This window comes from Ptychodera flava, chromosome 17, assembly GCF_041260155.1.
Source record: "Ptychodera flava strain L36383 chromosome 17, AS_Pfla_20210202, whole genome shotgun sequence".
Classification (NCBI taxonomy): Eukaryota; Metazoa; Hemichordata; class Enteropneusta; family Ptychoderidae; genus Ptychodera; species Ptychodera flava.
This window is the reverse complement of record NC_091944.1, coordinates 37,616,442-37,637,190: the sequence shown is the minus strand read 5'-3', so window position 1 is coordinate 37,637,190 and position 20,749 is coordinate 37,616,442. Positions and strand designations below refer to the sequence as shown.

The window sequence follows — 20,749 nt, the reverse complement described above, 5'->3', positions numbered from 1 at the left end:
ACTACCAAATTTCACGACATATCCACCCCTTCCATCACTTAATTAAAGTGTAATGCCTTGTTAGCTTATAAATACCTACATTTAATGGTATGGCCCGAGGTCAACTCAGGTCTACCTATACCCTTTAACTTTGTGAATACGTAAAAAATACCATAAATTGGTATCATTTTAATGCCTCATATATCTTGAGAAGATCAGGGAAAAAGTAAAAAATAACCTCTTTTCGTATAGAAATGTATATGTTTGGAACTCTGTACTATTTTTCCGATGATCATTTACCTCTCGGACTGACATTTGTGTACTCCTGTGAACATATTATCACCGTTTTAGGAGGTTTAAATACCAACGAATCACATGACTTATATTTGGCTCAGGTCATATAGGTTGACTGCCGCCAGTGTGTACGAATAGAACATGCAAAGATAGCACGAAACAATCATGGTAAGTTTGTTTTCCTCAACTTTAATCTCTTGTAACGGATTACATGGACAGGCTTCGAAATGACTTCCCAGCAAATTAGTTGTGTTGAGCAAAATGCATAATGATTTAACAATTTGTCGATCGCATAAAACAAACTGGTGGTACTGCACTACCAAAGCTCCACTGAACTCGACAGACTTGTGACTGACCTGTGACTGGCGATCACGTATGCGATCATTTGTGGCTATGTCCTATCAATTGTACGCCCATACACTATGTAAGTTACCAATCGGTCTCGCTTGCTCGAAGGATTGACTGAAGTAGGCATGCCTCGTAGTACTCACATACGAGCAACTTGTAAGTCTACTGCATGTGTATTCAAAAAGGAGTTAGCTAACATTGCATTTGCAGTTGGTGACGATGCTACGACATGGTCTAATTGACTTTGGACCATAAAAGTGTAACCCCGCAGTCTTGTCAATCGCATGTTCACTTACAGCCAGGTTGTATATGATTTCGATACAGTTTGTTCCACTTTAAATCTGTGCACCATGGTACATTCAAAAGTTTTGATTCAAGTGCGATTCATGAAATGAAATTCTTGCATTTCTTCCGACAAAGTCATTACTTCCTCAATAACGAAGTTACAGTCTTTACCTGTTACGGGGGCTTTTTTAGCCGACTCTTGTCTCGACCAATTCAAAATAACCAATGTTTACATGAAGTGCTATGCAATAGATGGACAGGTTTGGCCCAGACGGAAAGAGCGGTGAAGATTAAAAATAAAATGAAATTTAGACGATAATATGTATATATTGAATTGTATTAGTCAGTTCTGGTCCTCGATGACACCTACACACAATGGAGACCAATTTCTTGTCAAGTTAAAAACTATAAATTTTCATAATCATAGTCAACTGTATACAGTGATGTCATGATTACTCGGTAGAGTAACCATGGTTATGTGAACTTCATAGTTTTATCTCAATGGTTGGTATAGTTTAGAGTTTGTGTTATCTAATATCCTTCATAATTTTTCACCAATGGTCCTTGGATAAACTATGAAGTATTTCAAATGTTTTCAAGGTTTTCTATTTGGAAGGAATAAGTTGGAGTGAAGGTCGCAAGTACAATGTATTACTGAAGCATACAGTTTAGGGACCTCAGCACAAGTCTTTCAAACATTGTCTGCTAAGCATGTGCAGCCAAAGTATCAAACTTATAGTCTTAACATCAGTTCATGTTGTGATGAAATCCCAGTAACAAAAAACTGAATAAGAATCAATAAAAGACAGTTCACCTTCAATTCTTTTATTAAATAAACAGCAAAACTGCAGATTAATTGACATACTTTGCAAGTTACATATCCAAAGAAAAATTGAATTTTAGTGCCTGAAAATGAAAGTCTTCATAGACACATAAAAAATCAGGTGAAGTCAATATGCAGTGAAATTCTTTTCACTATCAAATTCTAGATTGTCACATTTCCTTCCCTCAATACAGATACACGCTGTTTAAGAAGCAAACTTGTAACTACCTATTCAAAACAACTTATTAACTTGATAAAACATTCAGAGGTAAACAAGAAAATGCATTTAACACAATAGAACCACCTGGAAATAATTAAATAGTCTTGTGATAATCTGCACATGCTTCTATAAATGTTTCATTCCTCCTGACAAGTTTTATTTGCAACTATCATGTGATCATTTGTCATTTACTTTCAATCACATAGAAAATGACAATCAGTCTCTGTGATGGCAGGGTATTTCCCAAAATAGTTATGTTTTCAGAAGCCAACCTTTCTCTCCACAGAAGCTATTGTTGACTTTTCACTTAAATGGATCACAAATATTTTCTGAAATGAATGAAATATAGATATGAACAAATTGGAGGCTGTGAAAATGTTAGTAGCTTGTATTTTTCATATGCACAGTGCACAGTTACATTGTTGTGATGTATGGATGAGAGAGAGAAGGCAAAGAATGCTTTCAGTTTCAGTGACAATAGATCAAAAAGTTCCCCTTTTGCAGCAATTCTCTGAATCATACCTCAATTAAAAGACAAAAATAGCACTTAGCCTGTAATGTGTTCCTCCTGTTACATCCCTACAAAGTGAATTTTAATGTAAAATTATCGTTATGGCTATCAATATATCATGTTTGAAAGTATGTGGCCAGGACCATATGCTGAATTATGATGGTCTCTGTAATTTGCCATTCAAATGTAGAATGAAGTCACTGAATCATCGATTCTTCAATTTTAGCTAAAGTGTTATCACATGTATTTGCTCTTCTTTATCAAAATAGAGCTGGTACACTATACAAATTTATCTTAAAAATTATAACTTTATTTGAATCTTAAAAATTGGGAAACAATCTGTAGACTGTAATGAATGCCATGTATATTACCATGATGTGGCAATTATGTAAACTTCATCATTGAATACTCTATTTATATAGAAAATAGGTATGTACCCAAATTAGTAATAGCTTGACGATTATCTCTGCAACATTCCAACAAGGATTAAAAGAGAAAATTTTATGCTTAGTCAGGAAAGATTTTCAGTCTAAAATTTTTTGTTCAGAAAGTTTTTATCGTACATTCACTAAGACCATGCGTATGCCTTCATATGCAATATATTTCATCATCTTCTGTGAATTCACCAGATTGAGAAGTATGAATTCTTAATTGAGTTTACTGTCACAATTACACAAACTGAAAGTATAAAGTAGCGACCATATCAGTTTGTGATATCATCAAATAATGAAATATGAAATTTAAAAAATCATGCTTTTTCAAACTATTTGTAAGTCATTGTCACTCTATCCAATACATTCCGAAGATTTGTGTTTGTGTAAACTTTTGAATGCCTTATATTAAAAAGATGTGAGCAACTAGGCTCTTGTCCTTCTTATCTTGTACAACCCAGTACTCTATGGCCCATACTTTATCAGTCATTGTTTTGATCATAGGTCTTCATGGACAACACTTTGTACTGTGAGAACAAATCAATAAGTTTCATGAAAGTTGTTAGGCCAACAGTGTACTTGTAACATACTGTCAACATACTGTGCTCTGTGACTTTTACATGAAAAATTCAGAAATATTAACCATTCCAGCAAATACTATTGGAATAATGTGAAATCAAAATGAAATCAGTGTTACCATACATATGTAGCTGCCAAAGACATGACAAAATTCAAAGCTGTCAGGATGCTGAGATTTAATGTGCTTTGTAAACCAGAGAATTTTGTTGCAGTTACCCAAGCCAGCAAACCCTTCCATAGATATAGTTCTACAGATTACTTTAACCTACTACAGGGACTGCCACCAATCAAGTCTTTTAAACAATTAATATAGTAAAGGTCAGTTTGGCAACCAAAGCAACAGATGCCTATCAACTATGTTTGTTGCAAGAGCCATGAAAAACATCATTTTATTGCACTACGCACACTTATCCCCACAGAGTAGAGTCACAGTACAAAAACTAGACTGACATGCTACTTACTCTTCACCGATTTTGCTACCAGATGAGTTGATAAATGATTGTAAACTTTTTTAGACATTTTTGCATATTTTAATGAATTTTCCTGATTGGGGATATATACTTGGATTTAGAATTAATCTGTGGTGAATATTATTCGTAATGTTGATCATAACACTTTCAATGAAGTTGCAAACATGTGGCAAAGGTTCAAATTTACACATAACTGCAATATATAATGAAACACGTGAGCATTTTCAGTTCATATCTGGTTACATTATTAGTCTGTAAATGGTCAGGGAACAATTAGCATAATTGTTGTACTTTGTTGTATAATACATGTATGTCTATAAAAGAACCATTATCAAACTCACTGGCAAAATATTTCTTGTCTAGTGATAGTGTAAAAATCTATACAAACTAGCAAAGTCACAAAACAACATGCAGAGTAAAGATTTGGAATTTAATTAGATGACAACTGATTTGTTCCAAAGTATCTAGCAAATTGGTTTGTATTGAATATATGTCAGCTTTGAGAAATGGTCTTGAGGACCTAGATAGAATATTCAAAATTTTTTCAAGTCAGTGGCAAATTATAATACATAGGTGACTATGGCAAGTGAACTATTGACTGAAAAGTGTTTCTCCCCATGTCACCATGACATGTGGATGAGAGAAACTTTCGCTGGTAACATTACATGCCAAGGTCCAGCAACATATCGTGATCAAACTCACAAAGCACAATTTTAAATAGAAATAAGTCTTACACAATGACTTTGTCATAACAGATATATTGATATTCACTTGATTGAGGTCATTACTTCATACAAATATTTTGAGAACACGCCATACTAACAAGTCTGGTCTCGTCTATCATAGGAAGCTTCAATTACGTTGATTTATACCCTTCATTTTTACAATACTCAAGGATGCTGGTCACTAGTGATTTACAATTGATCAGAAATTACAGCTTTTACAACATGTATATACAGCATTTTTCTAGTGATTTGTTTGAAAAGTCTGAGGTCATTCTTTGAAAAGGAAAAAATTGCAAAAACATGCTTTCACATGAAAGCTTGAATGTATCTTCTCCAAGAAACTGACAATGATGAAGTATGATGCAACATTTTTTTTGTCAATAATGTTCATAATAATCTTTTCTTAAATGTGCATTGAACAGCAGTTTTCTGTGTTGGTGTTTAACTGCCTGTTGAGACAAAGTTCAAACCTGTCAGATCATCCAATGTACTTAACGATTTACATGTGATTTATCATTTTGCTTATAGTGTTTTTATCAAGATTTCAGAGAGGTTTGGTAGAAGTCCATCACACTGTAGTGTGCAAACACCTCCATCTCCTTTGAAAAAGAAGCATACAAAATTGTTTGCTGAATAGTGTTTCCAAGTATACCGGTAGATGTTTTGCCCAAACAATTTGAAATTTCTGTACAAGTTCGTATCATTCACAATGTTACATCATTCTTGAAATAGGATGTACAGTGTGACAGTTTGATGGATGTGCAGTATGAATGTTTCACAGAACCAGAACTCGTGTCTCTCCTGCAGTGATGACAACTGAAATTATTGTAAAAAGATTCCATTGTTAGTTGCCTATAAAAGTGAAATAGAATAATGTCATTTTTGACTTGGTGAAATCGTAAACATTGTTTATATTTCCCTAAAACTATGGCAATGCATTAATAAATAATACCATGTGGATACTTTGGGAAACTCTTAAACTCTTTCAAGATGTACATTTGTAGGCTATTTTTGTGAACAGTGAAGACATGTATGTTCACAGAGTAAGTGTTAATGTATGCAGGTGTTTGGCTGGCTATCAACATATTTATTCAAATCTACAATTTACAAGATGAATTAGGTCACTGTACTGTACAGGTAGTTTGAAAGATAAATAAGGTCACTAAACAAGCATTTTCCTAACATCCAGAGAAGAGAATTTACTGCAAGTCTTTAGTGGATGAGGGGGAAAGGGGGGCTTTCCTTCTTTTCAAGCAGAACATCAAAAAGTAGCTAGTGGCCCAATTTGGTCTATAGTAACTGATGCTTTGAAACCACCCCACACTTTGCAGACACAACATGATTTAGTTCATCATATTTGTTTGATATGGGTGTAATACATGTAGTTTACCTATTGTTGCCTGTACTTATGATGAGCATCACAGTACAGAGGCAAATATCAGAAATTAAATAACAAATATCTTTGTTTTTATCTGTTATCTTTGTTTGTTTTCAGTCGTCATCAGGTGAAAAACGTGAACATTTGTACAAAGTACTGGTGATAGGAGACCTTGGTACTGGAAAGACCAGCGTCATCAAAAGATATGTTCATCAGTTCTTTTCTCAACACTACAGAGCAACCGTATCCTTTGTTGTGTGTGAATAACTTCGCTTGCAAGTAAAAAGATCTTTGAAGACCATTGAACAGGCTTTTGCTGCATATGTGTGGGAAACACAGAGTTGATCTAGTTCCCTGGTGGCAATTTATTGCCCATAAGTCTCTTGTCACACGTAAAGTGACTTAACATTGCAAGACAGAAAGGGTACTAAGAACAGCTGTAATACATTTTGTATCTTCCACTATTGCTAAATGAGTTCTGCTTTCCCATGTGTATGTTATCAGTGACCTATTCAGAATGGTATTGACAGTGAAATGTGAATACAACGATGCTTAGAACACTGGTAAAATAGATTGCAGATTATGAAATGTGTCAAATCTTAGTTCCATCAACATTCTAATTTTAATTCTGAAGTGAAATTGTGAAATTTATGTTATCTTTTGTGACTTGTTATCTTTATATCAGCTAACTGATTAATCCTTGACAAATACCAATCAGATTGGTGTTGATTTTGCATTAAAAGTAATCAACTGGGATGCAGATACATTAATTAGGTTACAATTATGGGATATTGCAGGTAACCAACTAATTCTTAACTCCATTGTCAGCAATGTTGAGCTACCCAAATCAGTGCCAAACAAAGAACACTTATAAACTAAATATCCAATTGCTTTCATGTTTGTACATACTACGGTATACTAGTGTATCAGATAAGCATTCCATCACTAATGCTAATTGATTCTTCCATCAAGAAAGAATGAACTATTGATGAACTACTGTGTCTAGTATTGATAAACATTAAACCATAGACAGTAGCTGTCTGTGATTAAACTAGGCAATGACACATTGAAGATTTACATTAACAGCATGTTTGTCTTGCTTCTGATAAGGACAAGAACGCTTTGGAAATATGACTCGTGTGTACTACAAGGAGGCAGTAGGTGCATTTATTGTATTTGATGTGACAAGGGCATCCACATTTGAAGCTGTTCAAAAGTGGAAGAATGACTTGGATAGCAAAGTTCAACTCCCCAATGGACAGAATATCCCTGTCGTGTTACTAGCAAACAAGGTATGTTGTTTGAATTAAATTAACTGTAGGTGTTAGATGAGATTTATCATAAACATATGTTCTCTCTATGTCATGGTAAAGGACTTGTAATATTGTTTAGACTGTGTTTTTATATTGAAGTAAAAAAAATCATTGATAGTTTGCTTGAAATTTCATTCATTTATACATGTATTATGTCTTTAAAGGGCGGTGGTCGTCGCGCTGCACATGCACAACTTTTTAGTCCCCACGGACACCGTCCGGGGGGACTTATAGGTTTGGTCATGTCCGTGCGTGTGTGCGTGCGTGCGTCCGTCCGTCCGTCCGTGCGTCCGTCCGTTCACGCAGATATCTCTGAGATGCCTGGAGCGATTTCATTCAAACTTGGTACAAGGATACTTCATATGTCATACAGATGCACGTCAATTTGTTTTGTGATACGATCCAATATGGCCGCCAGGCGGCCATTTTATTACGATTTTTTCATGTACAGAGCCATAACTCAGGCATGTTCCAACCGATTTTATTCAAAGTTGGTACAAGGACATTGACCAATGTCATAGATATGCACGTCAATTTGTTTTGTGATACGATCCAATATGGCCGCCAGGCGGCCATTTTATTCTGATTTTTTCATGTACAGAGCCATAACTCAGGCATGTTTCGACCGATTTTATTCAGAGTTGGTACAAGGACATTGACAATGATCAATAGTATATGCACATCAATTTGTTTTGTGATACGATCCAATATGGCCGCCAGGCGGCCATTTTATTACGATTTTTTCATGTACAGAGCCATTACTCAGGCATGTTTGACCGATTTTATCAAAGTTGGTACAAGGACATTGACCAATGTCATAGATATGCACGTCAATTTGTTTTGTGATACGATCCAATATGGCCGTCAGGCGGCCATTTTATTAAGATTTTTTCATGTACAGAGCTATTACTCAGGCACGTTTCAACCGATTTTATTCAAAGTTGGTACAAGCTTATTGACAAATGTCATAGCTGTGCACGGCAATTTGTTTTGTGATACGATCCAAAATGGCCGTTGTGCGGCCATTTTATTACGATTTTTTCATGTACAGAGCCATAACTCAGGCATATCTCAACTGATTTTATTCAAAGTTGGTACAAGGACATTGACCTATGTCATACATATGCACGTCAATCTGTTTTGTGATACGATCCAATATGGCCGCCAGGCGGCCATTTTATTACGATTTTTTCATGTACAGAGCCATTTCTCAGGCATATCCGCATGTTTCGACCAATTTTATTCAACGTTGGTACAAGGACATCGACCAATGTCATAGCTATGCACATCAATTTGTTTTGTGATGCGATCCAATATGGCCACTGTGCGACCATTTTGTTACAATTTTTTTCATGTCCTGAGCCATAACTCAGACAGGTATCAAGCGAATTCATTCAAAGTATTTTTTATCACAGACCTAATGAAGAGGACTCTATCCTCTCTGAGGACCTGTAATCAAAATACCCATTAACAAGTGGGGACTGTGTCATCAACGATGACTTGTTTTTGATAAACATGGTTTTTTGGTAAACATAAGTCTTCTCAACTTCAATCGGAGTGAGATGGAAGTGGCCCCTCATTTTGTAAACGCCTCTATAATACTCAAGATCATGCAACAGTAAAATATTAAGATTGAAAACGAACATCAGTGGTGTATTTGTAAGCCCTACGAACATTGAGACTATACACTCGGCACATGCTGAATTTACTGCACGCAGTCACGGTGAACAAATGGGGTTTGATCGTGCGCGGTCATGTTGGTTGTACACAATGCTATGTACAGTACAGCCATAAAACATCACTAAAATGATCAACAGAGGATATATATTTAGATCAACAACAAGCAGAATGTCTCACAAAAAATTACACACCATGATAGGCAAGCAAGAGCTGGACATGGGAGATGCTGTTGCATCGATAAGGGAGAACGGTCACCGCGTTGACCATAGACAGTAGTTCTCTACTGTCTATGCATTGACGTACATGGATATATGAAAATGTGGCCCTTCGACAGACTTGACCCATGACCCACTGTTGATCACCATTGCTAACTTCTTCTAGTAATAGGTTGCAAGAAGTAGTAAAATGACAGGAAGAAAAAGACAAAATGAGTGGCTTTTGCGGCATTTGACAGGAAAATCGCACGGCTACGCATAGGGACGTGTCAAGAGATCCTGTGACTACAACGGTGATGACAGTGGTTGAATGGCCAAGTGTTGGCCTGCCAGTGCTCCTGGGCCGGTGCTACACAAACTTTACCACCTGATTGTTGCTCGTTCAAATGTAATAACCCCACGAAAAAGACCTATGAAAGGTCCATCGTTTGATTTGATACTTGTACTCGGAATTCTCGGTTGCACCACACCACGTGGGGAAAACTTCGTGGGGGAGTCGGATTCTCCACAGTCGAATGGGGAGTGCCATATACCCAATTCTCTTGACACCGACGTTCACGCAGACCACGGAACAGATTCTCCTTGCTCAGTTGCTGCAGCAAGCATTGCTGTGTGAGCTGTATATTTTTGTCACTTGTGTTATTGTCAACTGGACTCGTGTTGGGCCTCTGGAAATGAAAGCTCTCATCTTTGCCCGCGATGTCATGGACTAGAGCCAGGTCATTTGATAGTGTGTGGGCATATTAACGGGCAAGTGTTCTCAAGTACCCTCGAGCAATAACAATAGCCGAGCCCAATTCAAGAAACTCATGATCAAATGTGATCTCAATACAGCATGTAATTCCTGTTCAATATTCAGCAGATATTTAATTTAGATTAATTGACCTGTTATTGCATGTTAACTTTGGTGAGTTGGAATGCTTGTGACATATCGTACGCCGTTTTAACAGGTGGCAATATCGCAAACATTGTAATCAACCTGTAACTTTGTGTGGCATTCTTGGATATGTTTTCAACAGGGGACTCCCTCATGAGCATGCGCAGCGCGATGACCACTGCCCTTTAATAGTTGAAGGCCAAAGCTGATATTGATGTTTTGAACAATAGCAAACATTACAATGTTCTGAACATATTGTAGCAAACATTACAATGTCCTCAACACATCATAGCAAACATGACAATGTTCTGAACATGTCATAACAAACATTACAATGTCCTCAACACATCATAGCAAACATGACAATGTTCTGAACATATTGTAGCAAACATTACAATGTCCTCAATACATCATAGCAAACATTACAATGCTCTGAACATATTGTAGCAAACATTACAATGTCCTCAATACATCATAGCAAACATTACAATGTTCTGAACATATTGTAGCAAACATTACAATGTCCTCAACACATCATAGCAAACATGACAATGTTCTGAACATATTGTAGCAAACATTACAATGTCCTCAACACATCATAGCAAACATGACAATGTTCTGAACATATTGTAGCAAACATTACAATGTCCTCAACACATCATAGCAAACATTACAATGTTCTGAACATATTGTAGCAAACATTACAATGTCCTCAACACATCATAGCAAACATGACAATGTTCTGAACATGTCATAACAAACATTACAACTTGTTCCCAAGACGTCATAGCAAACATTACAATACACATATTTTTTTCACTACCATGCATTACAGCATACTACTGTATTGTTTTCTTGTGCAAAGTTTGACCTCTGACCTCAACAGGGCTGTGAGGTGAAGGTTCTGTTGGACAATATCAGCATCAGTTAGCAGTATTTATCTATAAAGTCAGCTGACTAACTTGTATCTACATTACACGTAGTTGTCAAATGTCTGTTCACCACTGTTTCCATGCCCTGTTTCCATTTGGCAATGTCAAAGACAATCCGTATGCCTGGAATTTTTGTCAATGCCTGAAAGATGAACAGTTTCAAAAGAACACGCTGCTATCTAAGTTATACGTCATGCCACTTATCATTGATAACCACCAGTTACAGTGTTTGCCACCAAGAATGTGTTGCCACTATTGTATTTGTGTGTATACTGACTATTTATCTTCAAAAAATATTGATGTTATTTAAATTCAACAATGTACTTTCACATGTGTGTATGACTCTGTAAGTTACTGAATAGAGGTATCTCAGTGTTCTCCCTGAATAAGGTAACAGGGGCGTGGCGCCCTCTTGTAAATTCTGAGCGCCCCCTTGCCAGAAATGAAAAATATTTATTTTTTTTGAAAAATAAAACAATAAATGTACAGGGGAAAAAAAGTTGACAGTGATTTACAAGCAAAGTGCAAGCTTGAGCGTCGATCCTGCATGCTGCTAACGTAATTCTCATCGATCTTGCAAATCTCGCGAGTTTGTGATGTCATCTGAGATCATAAGCCCATGTGCAACTCATTCATCGATGCACCATCCTTCCTCCCTCGTGGGTGGAGGGACGGTGATTGATGGCAGCCATATTTGCATGGCACAGGCCGTAACGTTAGCCACGGTCAGTCCTTCCATAGGGGCCGTGCATTAGGTAACCGACTTAGCTGTATAAACAGGCCTAGGAACTTGAGGGTAACCAAGGACAGCAGCGTACTCTGAAGCTTTTTATAGGAGGTTAGAATTTAGCTTGTGTATTCCTTCCCAAAGCAAAACGACCTATTGTTAGACTCGGTCGGACGTGTACATGTATCAGGCTGAGAACACATAAGCGTAAGTGTTATGGTGATAATTTTGACATCGATGAATAAATGTATGTCTGTCGCTATGTTTTCGTTTTCAAAAAATATAATCTTCATTGAAATCAGTGAACTGGAATAAAAGTTATGGAACACTGTCTCAGATTTCTTTTCCTTTGAGCTTTTTTATATGAAAAAAATCTGAAAAATACTCCCCAAGTGCCACCAAATAACACTATTTTAATCTCTGTTTTTCAAAAGCTCCAATGGCAGGAGGGGGACACCCCCCTCCTGACCTCACCCCCCGACCCACCCCCACCCCGCGACCGCTGACGCGGTCGCTTGTGGTGCTTCGCACCACGTGTGTATTACAGAGGTATCTTGACAGTCAGTAATCTTTCAATGCTATGTGTGTTACAGAGGTATCTTGACAGTCAGTAATCTTACAATCCTATGTGTGTTACAGAGGTATCTAGACAGTCAGTAATCATACAATCCTATGTGTGTTACAGAGGTACCTTGACATTCAGTAATCTTACAATGCTATGTGTGTTACACAGGTATCTTGACAGTCAGTAATCTTACAATCCTATGTGTGTTACAGAAGTATCTTGACAGTCAGTAATCTTACAATGCTGTGTGTGTTACAGAGGTATCTTGACAGTCAGTAATCTTACAATGCTATGTGTGTTACAGAGGTATCTTGACAGTCAGTAATCTTATAATGCTGTGGTGTGTTACAGAGGTATCTTGACAGTCAGTAATCTTACAATGCTATGTGTGTTACAGAGGTATCTTGACAGTCAGTAATCTTACAATGCTATGTGTGTTACAGAGGTATCTTGACAGTCAGTCATCTTACAATGCTATGTGTGTTACAGAGGTATCTTGACAGTCAGTAATCTTACAATGCTGTGTGTGTTACAGTGGTATCTTGACAGTCAGTAATCTTACAATGCTATGTGTGTTACAGAGGTATCTTGACAGTCAGTAATCTTACAATGCTGTGTGTGTTACAGAGGTATCTTGACAGTCAGTAATCTTACAATGCTGTGTGTGTTACAGAGGTATCTTGACAGTCAGTAATCTTACAGGCTGTGTGTGTTACAGAGGTATCTTGACAGTCAGTAATCTTACAATGCTGTGTGTGTTACAGAGGTATCTTGACAGTCAGTAATCTTACAATGCTGTGTGTGTTACAGAGGTATCTTGACAGTCAGTAATCTTACAATGCTGTGTGTGTTACAGAGGTATCTTGACAGTCAGTAATCTTACAATGCTATGTGTGTTACAGAGGTATCTTGACAGTCAGTAATCTTGCAATGCTATGTGTGTTACAGTGTGACCAAGCAAAGGAAGGCCTTGTCAACAATGCAACTCAAATGGATGAATATTGTAAAGAAAAAGGTTTCATTGGATGGTTTGAAACATCAGCAAAAGAGAACATTAACATTGATGAAGCAGCTAGATTTCTTGTCACAGCAGTAAGTCATACTTTCCCATTTGATATCTAGTATATCACTCCATATACCCGATGTTGCTTTGACATACATATCAGTCAAAGAATTCCAAATTTTCAACATGAACTCTGCTACAAAAGTGATACGCAGTATTGAGAAAAGGAAGTGATTATAGCGACAGTATGTATAATGTTTCATTAACAAAGCTTTCAAGTCAAAGTCTTACAAATATGCTATCTAGTCATAAATGCTGATCAAGTGTAATTGAAAAACCTTTTATTCTGTTTCAGATATTAGCCAATGATAAAGCCATGAATCATGATGAGCCACAAGACAAAGATAAAATCACATTGGACGGATCAGGAGTCAGTGAAGAAACAGAGGGAAAAGGATCATGCTGTTAAAACTGTGCTGTAATATACACTGTATTCACAATTTCTTCTGTACCACATCATCAACATCAAAACCCTATAGTGTATTAATACAATTCATTGCAATTGTATAATGTTATGTTTTCAATTTATTTCATCTTTATCTTTCTCCTTCATCCGGACTTTAGTTGTCATAGATTTATATCTTCAGTTGAAAACAAAACCTGACACTACAGCAGAATTATTACAGTGTTATGACTCAGTGTTTAGAGAGGAAACAAAAGTGACCAGTAAATTTTTATAGCGGTAATTGAAATAGATAAAGAAATGAAGACAATTTGTAAAAACTGCATTGTTCTTACATCTAATGAAATCCTGATAGTATATCATATCTAAAGTCACAATGGACTAGCCACTTTGATGTACAATGCACTGTTTAAGACATATAATTCAGTATAGGAACATTGTCTCCTTGAATTGATACAAATATCAATACAACTTTACTCTCTATGCTTACCCTTGTTGTTTTATATTTCTCAACAATTTATCCAACAAAATTTCTGATCATACATACACACCAACTAATATTTTAGCAGAATCTGGCCTGCCAACTTTGTTTTGTAACTTTTATCAAGTTGAATTGTGACTTAAAAGTGGCAGGTGATCTATGTTATTAGATTTGGTTTTGTTTCCAATGTCTAAAATTGAGAAATATCTGACATTATTTTTTTTCAAAAGGAAGACATTACCCAGCAACCACTGGCACCTCTAAGGATTCACAAAGTCATTGAGGACAAATGAAAAATCAACCTTTTCTACGTTACGTATGTACAAAAACAGCTGTTACCTGAATGAAAATTATGAAAGCGCTTGAAATGAGGCGATTGAGTCAAACCATGTCTATCTACCCTACTGATGATCAAATGCCTTTGCAATAGAATTAGTTGATAATTGTTAGAATACAGGTACGAGCTGTGTATTCTTATTTGCCACCATTGTAATGGACCAAATAATTTTAAGTAGAAACAAACTTAAAACTTTTAATTGACAACTATGGTTGCCAGGATCATAGTTGATAAAATGACAATCCTGTTTTAATGAGGATAGTACTGGTACATGTAGTTACACAGTGAGCTAGAGATATTCCTTATTTGAAACAACCAGAAATCATAAACATTGGCAATGGTAAGTTTCTAAATCTACCCAGCAAGTTCATTGTTACTTGGTACATTTGCGTAATACTTATTTGTTCATCCATATGAACTAGTCTGTATATGAGCTTGAAGTTGTGTGTTTAGTTCAATTGATCTGTGACACAGTCTATCATAAGGAAGCTGTTCTCCCACCATCTAACAGAGCAGAGACAGGCCTCTGGGGTCCTCTAGCAATGGAGACTTTTAGTTCTTGTTCACCAATATGAATGACACAAACACTGAATCAGATGTCCAGTGAAAGCCATGTTTTGAAGTCCATTGTTACAATCATAAATGGCTGTGTTGTTTGGTAATTAGGTGCTTATAATTAAATTATTTGTTTGCCATCCTCAGATTTTCCTCAAACCTACCCACCCACCTTCAGATAAAAAAACAAACTCAAAAATAATACACAATGCAAATACGTACTCTAATTTTCCAATGTATTTCTTTGGAAGGGTAAAGAAAATAGCTATTTATGATTTGTTATACCTTACACATAGTGTTTATCTTGGTCATTTTGAGTGAAAACCTACCTGCAAGCAGAGGGCAAACAAAGAATTTTATTAAAGGTGGCTTATGTATATACTGGTATTCACACAACCTACTTCTAAAGAATAATTCAAAGTCAAGACTCATATTCAATGGTGTGAAAAATCACATAACAATTTGCAAATGTTAGCATTCGTCAAGTACTACCAGAATAATCCTACAAAATTGACAAACATGTATGATAAGTCAACATTGCTTGTTTACATGATGAACAGAGTAGAAAGTGAAATGGATACATTGTATGTGAAACTCTAAAGTAACAGCCAATCAGATTACACCATAGATATACAGATTTCTCCATGTCTCATGTTATCTGCCATGTCTGTGATTACAAAATTGGCATTTTTTCAACTCTGCATTGGTGTGTTGCAAATGTAAGTATTTGATTGTTATCTTTGATAGAAAGTGAGTGTCTGTACACCTGACTTTTTTGAAACCTAGGTAATCTTATTGATTTCAAATAAGTTTCTATGTACTACACTAGTTTTTATTCCAAAAAAGATGGATACAGTTATCAGCATGTATGTGATTCCTTGTGAAGCAGTAAATGATGCAGAGGCGCATATATTAATCACTTCATTATAAATTCAATGCTATTCACACACTAATAACTTAGCTTATGATTGCAGCCAAACTAAACAAGTGGCATTTTGAGGAGAATTTATTTTAAGTTATGAAATTAGCAAAGTGACTAGTAGAAAACATGCACTTGTGGAAATGAACGTTTTCTCTGACCAATTCTGTTACATTGTTTGAGTGACTGACATGACATACATTGTAAATAGTACTATCACAAGCATAGATCCTATAGGGAGCCATTTGTCTATGGTTCAACAGAGAAGAATATAATCTAGTTATGTGAGTGGAATGTTGTCAGGAGTGAAGAGTGATTTCTAGATTGTTCTGGCTCAATCTCTACCTATGCAGTGTTTCTCTTGAATGTTCATATATGAAAATTTCTAAAATTTCAGTAATATCATTAGTGTCCATTGGATAAGTAGTCCTGTTTTTTATGGTGACAATATTTCTTTTTCTGACCAACAGTACTTAGCAGATATTTAGCGTTTTCTAAAAACTTCAAGCAAATTTAAATATGGTTGCTAATTCAACTAGATTGATTGACCAGTTCTTAAACAATATTGATTGTAATTTATGTGTCTACAGCCCTGCATTCCAAGTTAGCCAGGTAGACAGCAGACTGGAGAGAAATACACACACACTTAGTATTATATAAAACAAATTTGAATTTTGTAATTGCATAATTTGCTGTCATAGGAATCATGGTAAATCCAGTAATGTAGCAATTACTAGCTTCAGTTAAATTTACCAATCAATATAGAGTGGTACAAACCCATATATGATCATCATGCATGCATTGATAGGAACGTTATCAATAAAACTTTTTACATGAATGAATTTCCTCGCCAATGTTCAACAATTTAAAAGACTTTGCACATGGAATTGACACAGGTTAAGACATGACAATCAATGCCTTGGAGATGTATACAATTTTACATTCTTTCAAACTTTCCAATTAACAAAGGAAAGGTTACACATATGTCTTGGAAGACTCTGGAAGGATTTACATCAGAAAGTCATGTCTGATGTGTTGTAGGTCTACCTGTATGAAGTGTATCACCAATAGATGAACTCAATATTCCATAGATAGCATTATCTGAAGATGCCAATCTCAATCATTGAAGTCAATAATACTGCTACTGTTTCTTTACATTTTACAAAGCAATTGTAAGCCTACATTTTAACCTTTCTCTGTATAAGTTAATTAGTATTGTATGCACAACTTGATCAGTATTTGACACAAACTACACTAGGGTAATACTTTATGCTAGGGAATACTGATAAATTTTTAATTGAAAATTTCAACAGCTGAGTTTCATGAAGCATTTAATGCTTTGAGTCCAGCTGAAAATGATATTGTCAAGGGAAGCAAGTCTAGAAGGAACTTCCTGTAGTAAGCTGTCTTATAGATTATTTTGTTCTCCGTTTGTTGAATGCTTGAAGTCAAACGCAAATGATTTATATATTGAGCTGATCTGCATGTTCAAAGCATGTTGCATATATTATTTACCTATATATAGAAGCTATATGTATCTTTCTTCTTAATGCATTGAAGAGTATTACATTAATAAAATTTGCTCAATGAAAACAAACAAGTATGTTACTTTTTTGATATCAAAAGTATTGCTTCAAGCAACTTAGTTACATGATGCACTGCTGTATGCAATGCCCCAGGGAGTGAAATATTCACAATTCTATCTCTGAAGTGAATAAGAATCGCTTAGAAAGTAGTCACACATACCAGGTGTCCAAGCACATACCTGACTTTACATTGGTAAGTCCTAGCCAATGAAATGCTCTACTGTTCAGTCTTGACCCAAAAAGCCTTGTCATAAAGATTGGAATTTTGAAGAATCTCATGTGATAGACATCACAGCCATTCAAATGTCATTATTATGTGTCTGCAGTACATTTCACAATGTATTTACTGTGTCTGGGTGAATTTCAAAAGCCAAGTTATCAACAAGCTGACAATGAAAGCGATGGAGATGGCATAGCTAATCCACAATTAGAATATACAGCTAAGTGAGCTACCAGCATCAGACATCAACAATGGCCGCTTTAAGTTATATCAGGTTTTCCGTGGCAAGAACAATTGATCAATATCTTCTGTTTAACCCATTGTGTCTTTAACCTGTTTTCTGTATGAAAAAGGGACAAGAACATCATATCTTTCACAATAATTTCTTTCAAATTCAGGAAAATCATTTTTGATGACAGCAATATTTACCAATGTACTGAAATCACTGTTACAGATGTGTTTGCTGGCTACAGTAGTATCAGCATTATCTTGGAAAGCTGACAGGAAAAGGATTCCCAGCTGTATAGAGAAATCATATGCCAAGATTGGTGTAAGATTTTTGTTTCAAAACATTTCCACAAATCTGATGATATAGGATATTTGTAACATACTTTTCAACATTTATTATGACTATTCTGTGATACAGAGAATCTGACACATTTCATCTGAAAGCTGACAGCAATCAAAAGGAGTAATTGTTGCACATAATAGATGCTAGAGATTGTTCATTCAAAAGCATTGCCCTTCAAGCCTTCTTTTTTATTCATTTTCCATATTCTTCCACAAATGGAAAATGGTGAATATCTATTAGAACTTCAGTTCTTTAAACAATTGAAACATTTAATGCTATTTCCTCCTCTTTCTTATTTCCAAGAAATACTAGTGATACATTCAGTTGACCAGTATCACCATAGCAACCAAAATCATTTGCCTTGAACTTTGATATACAACACAGAATCTCTACAATTCAGGATGTGTTACCAAGGTGCCTCTGTTAACTAGCACATGACTTGATCAACTGTTGTCTGGATGTCAGGGCTGGTGAGTGAGCCATTCCCATCACTTTCTGTAAAGCATCATCGACACCTGTTGCCCCAGCAGACACTTGCTCCAATTTTTCAGACACCAACAAGGAATTTTGTAAGCAAATAATCATATGCATGCAATGCATTGGTGCTTTACTAAATACAAATTGTTTTACCATCTTTCATTTACCAACTAAGCATGATACAACTGCTAAATCCAAACCACATCTGAAAATAACAGCAAACATGTTATAAGTATACAGCAGCACCTTTACATGAACAAAATGGTGCCCTTGGTAAACAAGAAAAATACGCTGGCTTACGTACTACAACAGCAAAACACTGAGCACTCAGCTTTGTGGACACACACCTTCAAAACAGACTAGAATTGACTCTCCACTCATTATTATGTGTATCAGTTACTGTAGGTGCCCAAACCCATACTCTTGCATTCTGATGGCCCACACAACTCCATAATACATCTCAGTTTCTACGAGTATCAAAACCCATACTCTGGCATTCTGATGTATGCCTGCTTACCACCCTATAATGGGTCTCAGTCACTGAAGAAGCTCAATGTACTCATGTTGGCACACTGACGCATACTACCTTATCATGCATCTCTGTCACTACAAGTGTCCACATTTTTAACCCATACCTTGGCACTCTGACGCATACCATCTTATCAGTGTGTCTCAGTCACATTGCAGGTGCCCCAACCCATACTGATACTCAGACGCGTACTACCACAGCAGATGCCCCTACAGCATTGAAACACACAACCACCGTTTGGTGTTGCCACTACTACCTGCAGGCAAAATTGATGGGCTTCAAGTTCATGTAACTTCTTGTGACAGCCCATCTTTTCCTCAGCTGGCAACAATGGTGACTTGCTGACCACCATTGAGCAGAAACATTAAAAGAGAATTTACAGAAAAATACAATACCTGTTTGAGTACACTCTTAGATACTTGGCCATCCATTATATTGTGCATCTCCCTTGTTAATGCAGGGCATTACTGGTAGTAGCACAGTGGCAACTGGAGATGGACAAAAGTATCATGAGCAATGGGAAACCTTGACCACCACTGCCTTGAGATGTGGCTGTCGTGGACATCACAAGGATTTGAAGCTGTAATGCTATCTCTGGTAATGAGGGGGAAGAGATGTCAAACTGCAGCAGTCCTGCCTTCTTGCGGTATGGCCAAGGGATGACACTGCAGTTATTACTGTCTATGTTCTTATACATATAATTGCCTCATGAATATTCATCAGTAAGTTCCATATAGTGGAGTCATATCACTTCATCCCAAGGCTTTCAATAGTAAATGGCAGCAAGTTGAGGACACTTATGACAAAAGGGATAAATGATAACTTTGTCAATGGAAGCTTTGGTGACCGGTTTCTTTGATCATGACGTACAAGCTTGACCAAGACATTTATGAATTGGAAAAATGAAATACTGGAGGAGATGAACTCAAAATAAAGAAACTATGGCACGTCAGAGTTCCATAGAAAACAAAATCTATGCTCAAAGAGATCTCAGGTCCCCAGGAACTAGGAAGAACTATACTAGAAGTACATTCCAATATCTATAGGGCCAGGGAAAAAATACGTTGTTCTTAATATTTTTTGGCCAAGCTAAAGATGCAGCAAGTGGATTTTTAAGACTATTTCTTTAGGAGTCAGCAAAATCTGCCACTAGTTATTTTGTTACTGAGTCTAGATTTTCCACATGTCCACAATAGTAGAGGCATTACATACACAGGCAGTGTTGACAGAACCAATTGAGAGCATTTGCACATGCT

At 36.3% G+C, this 20,749-nt stretch overlaps 1 protein-coding gene across 1 annotated transcript; it reads left to right on the top strand.

Annotated features, from left to right (window-relative positions):
* Nucleotides 1-136: 136 nt before the first annotated feature.
* On the top strand, nt 137-17,710 carry LOC139116251 (ras-related protein Rab-32-like). Its single transcript, XM_070678840.1, has 6 exons — nt 137-441; nt 6,161-6,286; nt 6,762-6,840; nt 7,154-7,335; nt 13,301-13,444; nt 13,711-17,710. The coding sequence occupies exons 1-6, from the start codon at nt 439-441 to the stop codon at nt 13,822-13,824; spliced, it is 648 nt and encodes a 215-aa protein (XP_070534941.1). The 5' UTR covers nt 137-438; the 3' UTR covers nt 13,825-17,710.
* Nucleotides 17,711-20,749: the final 3,039 nt, after the last annotated feature.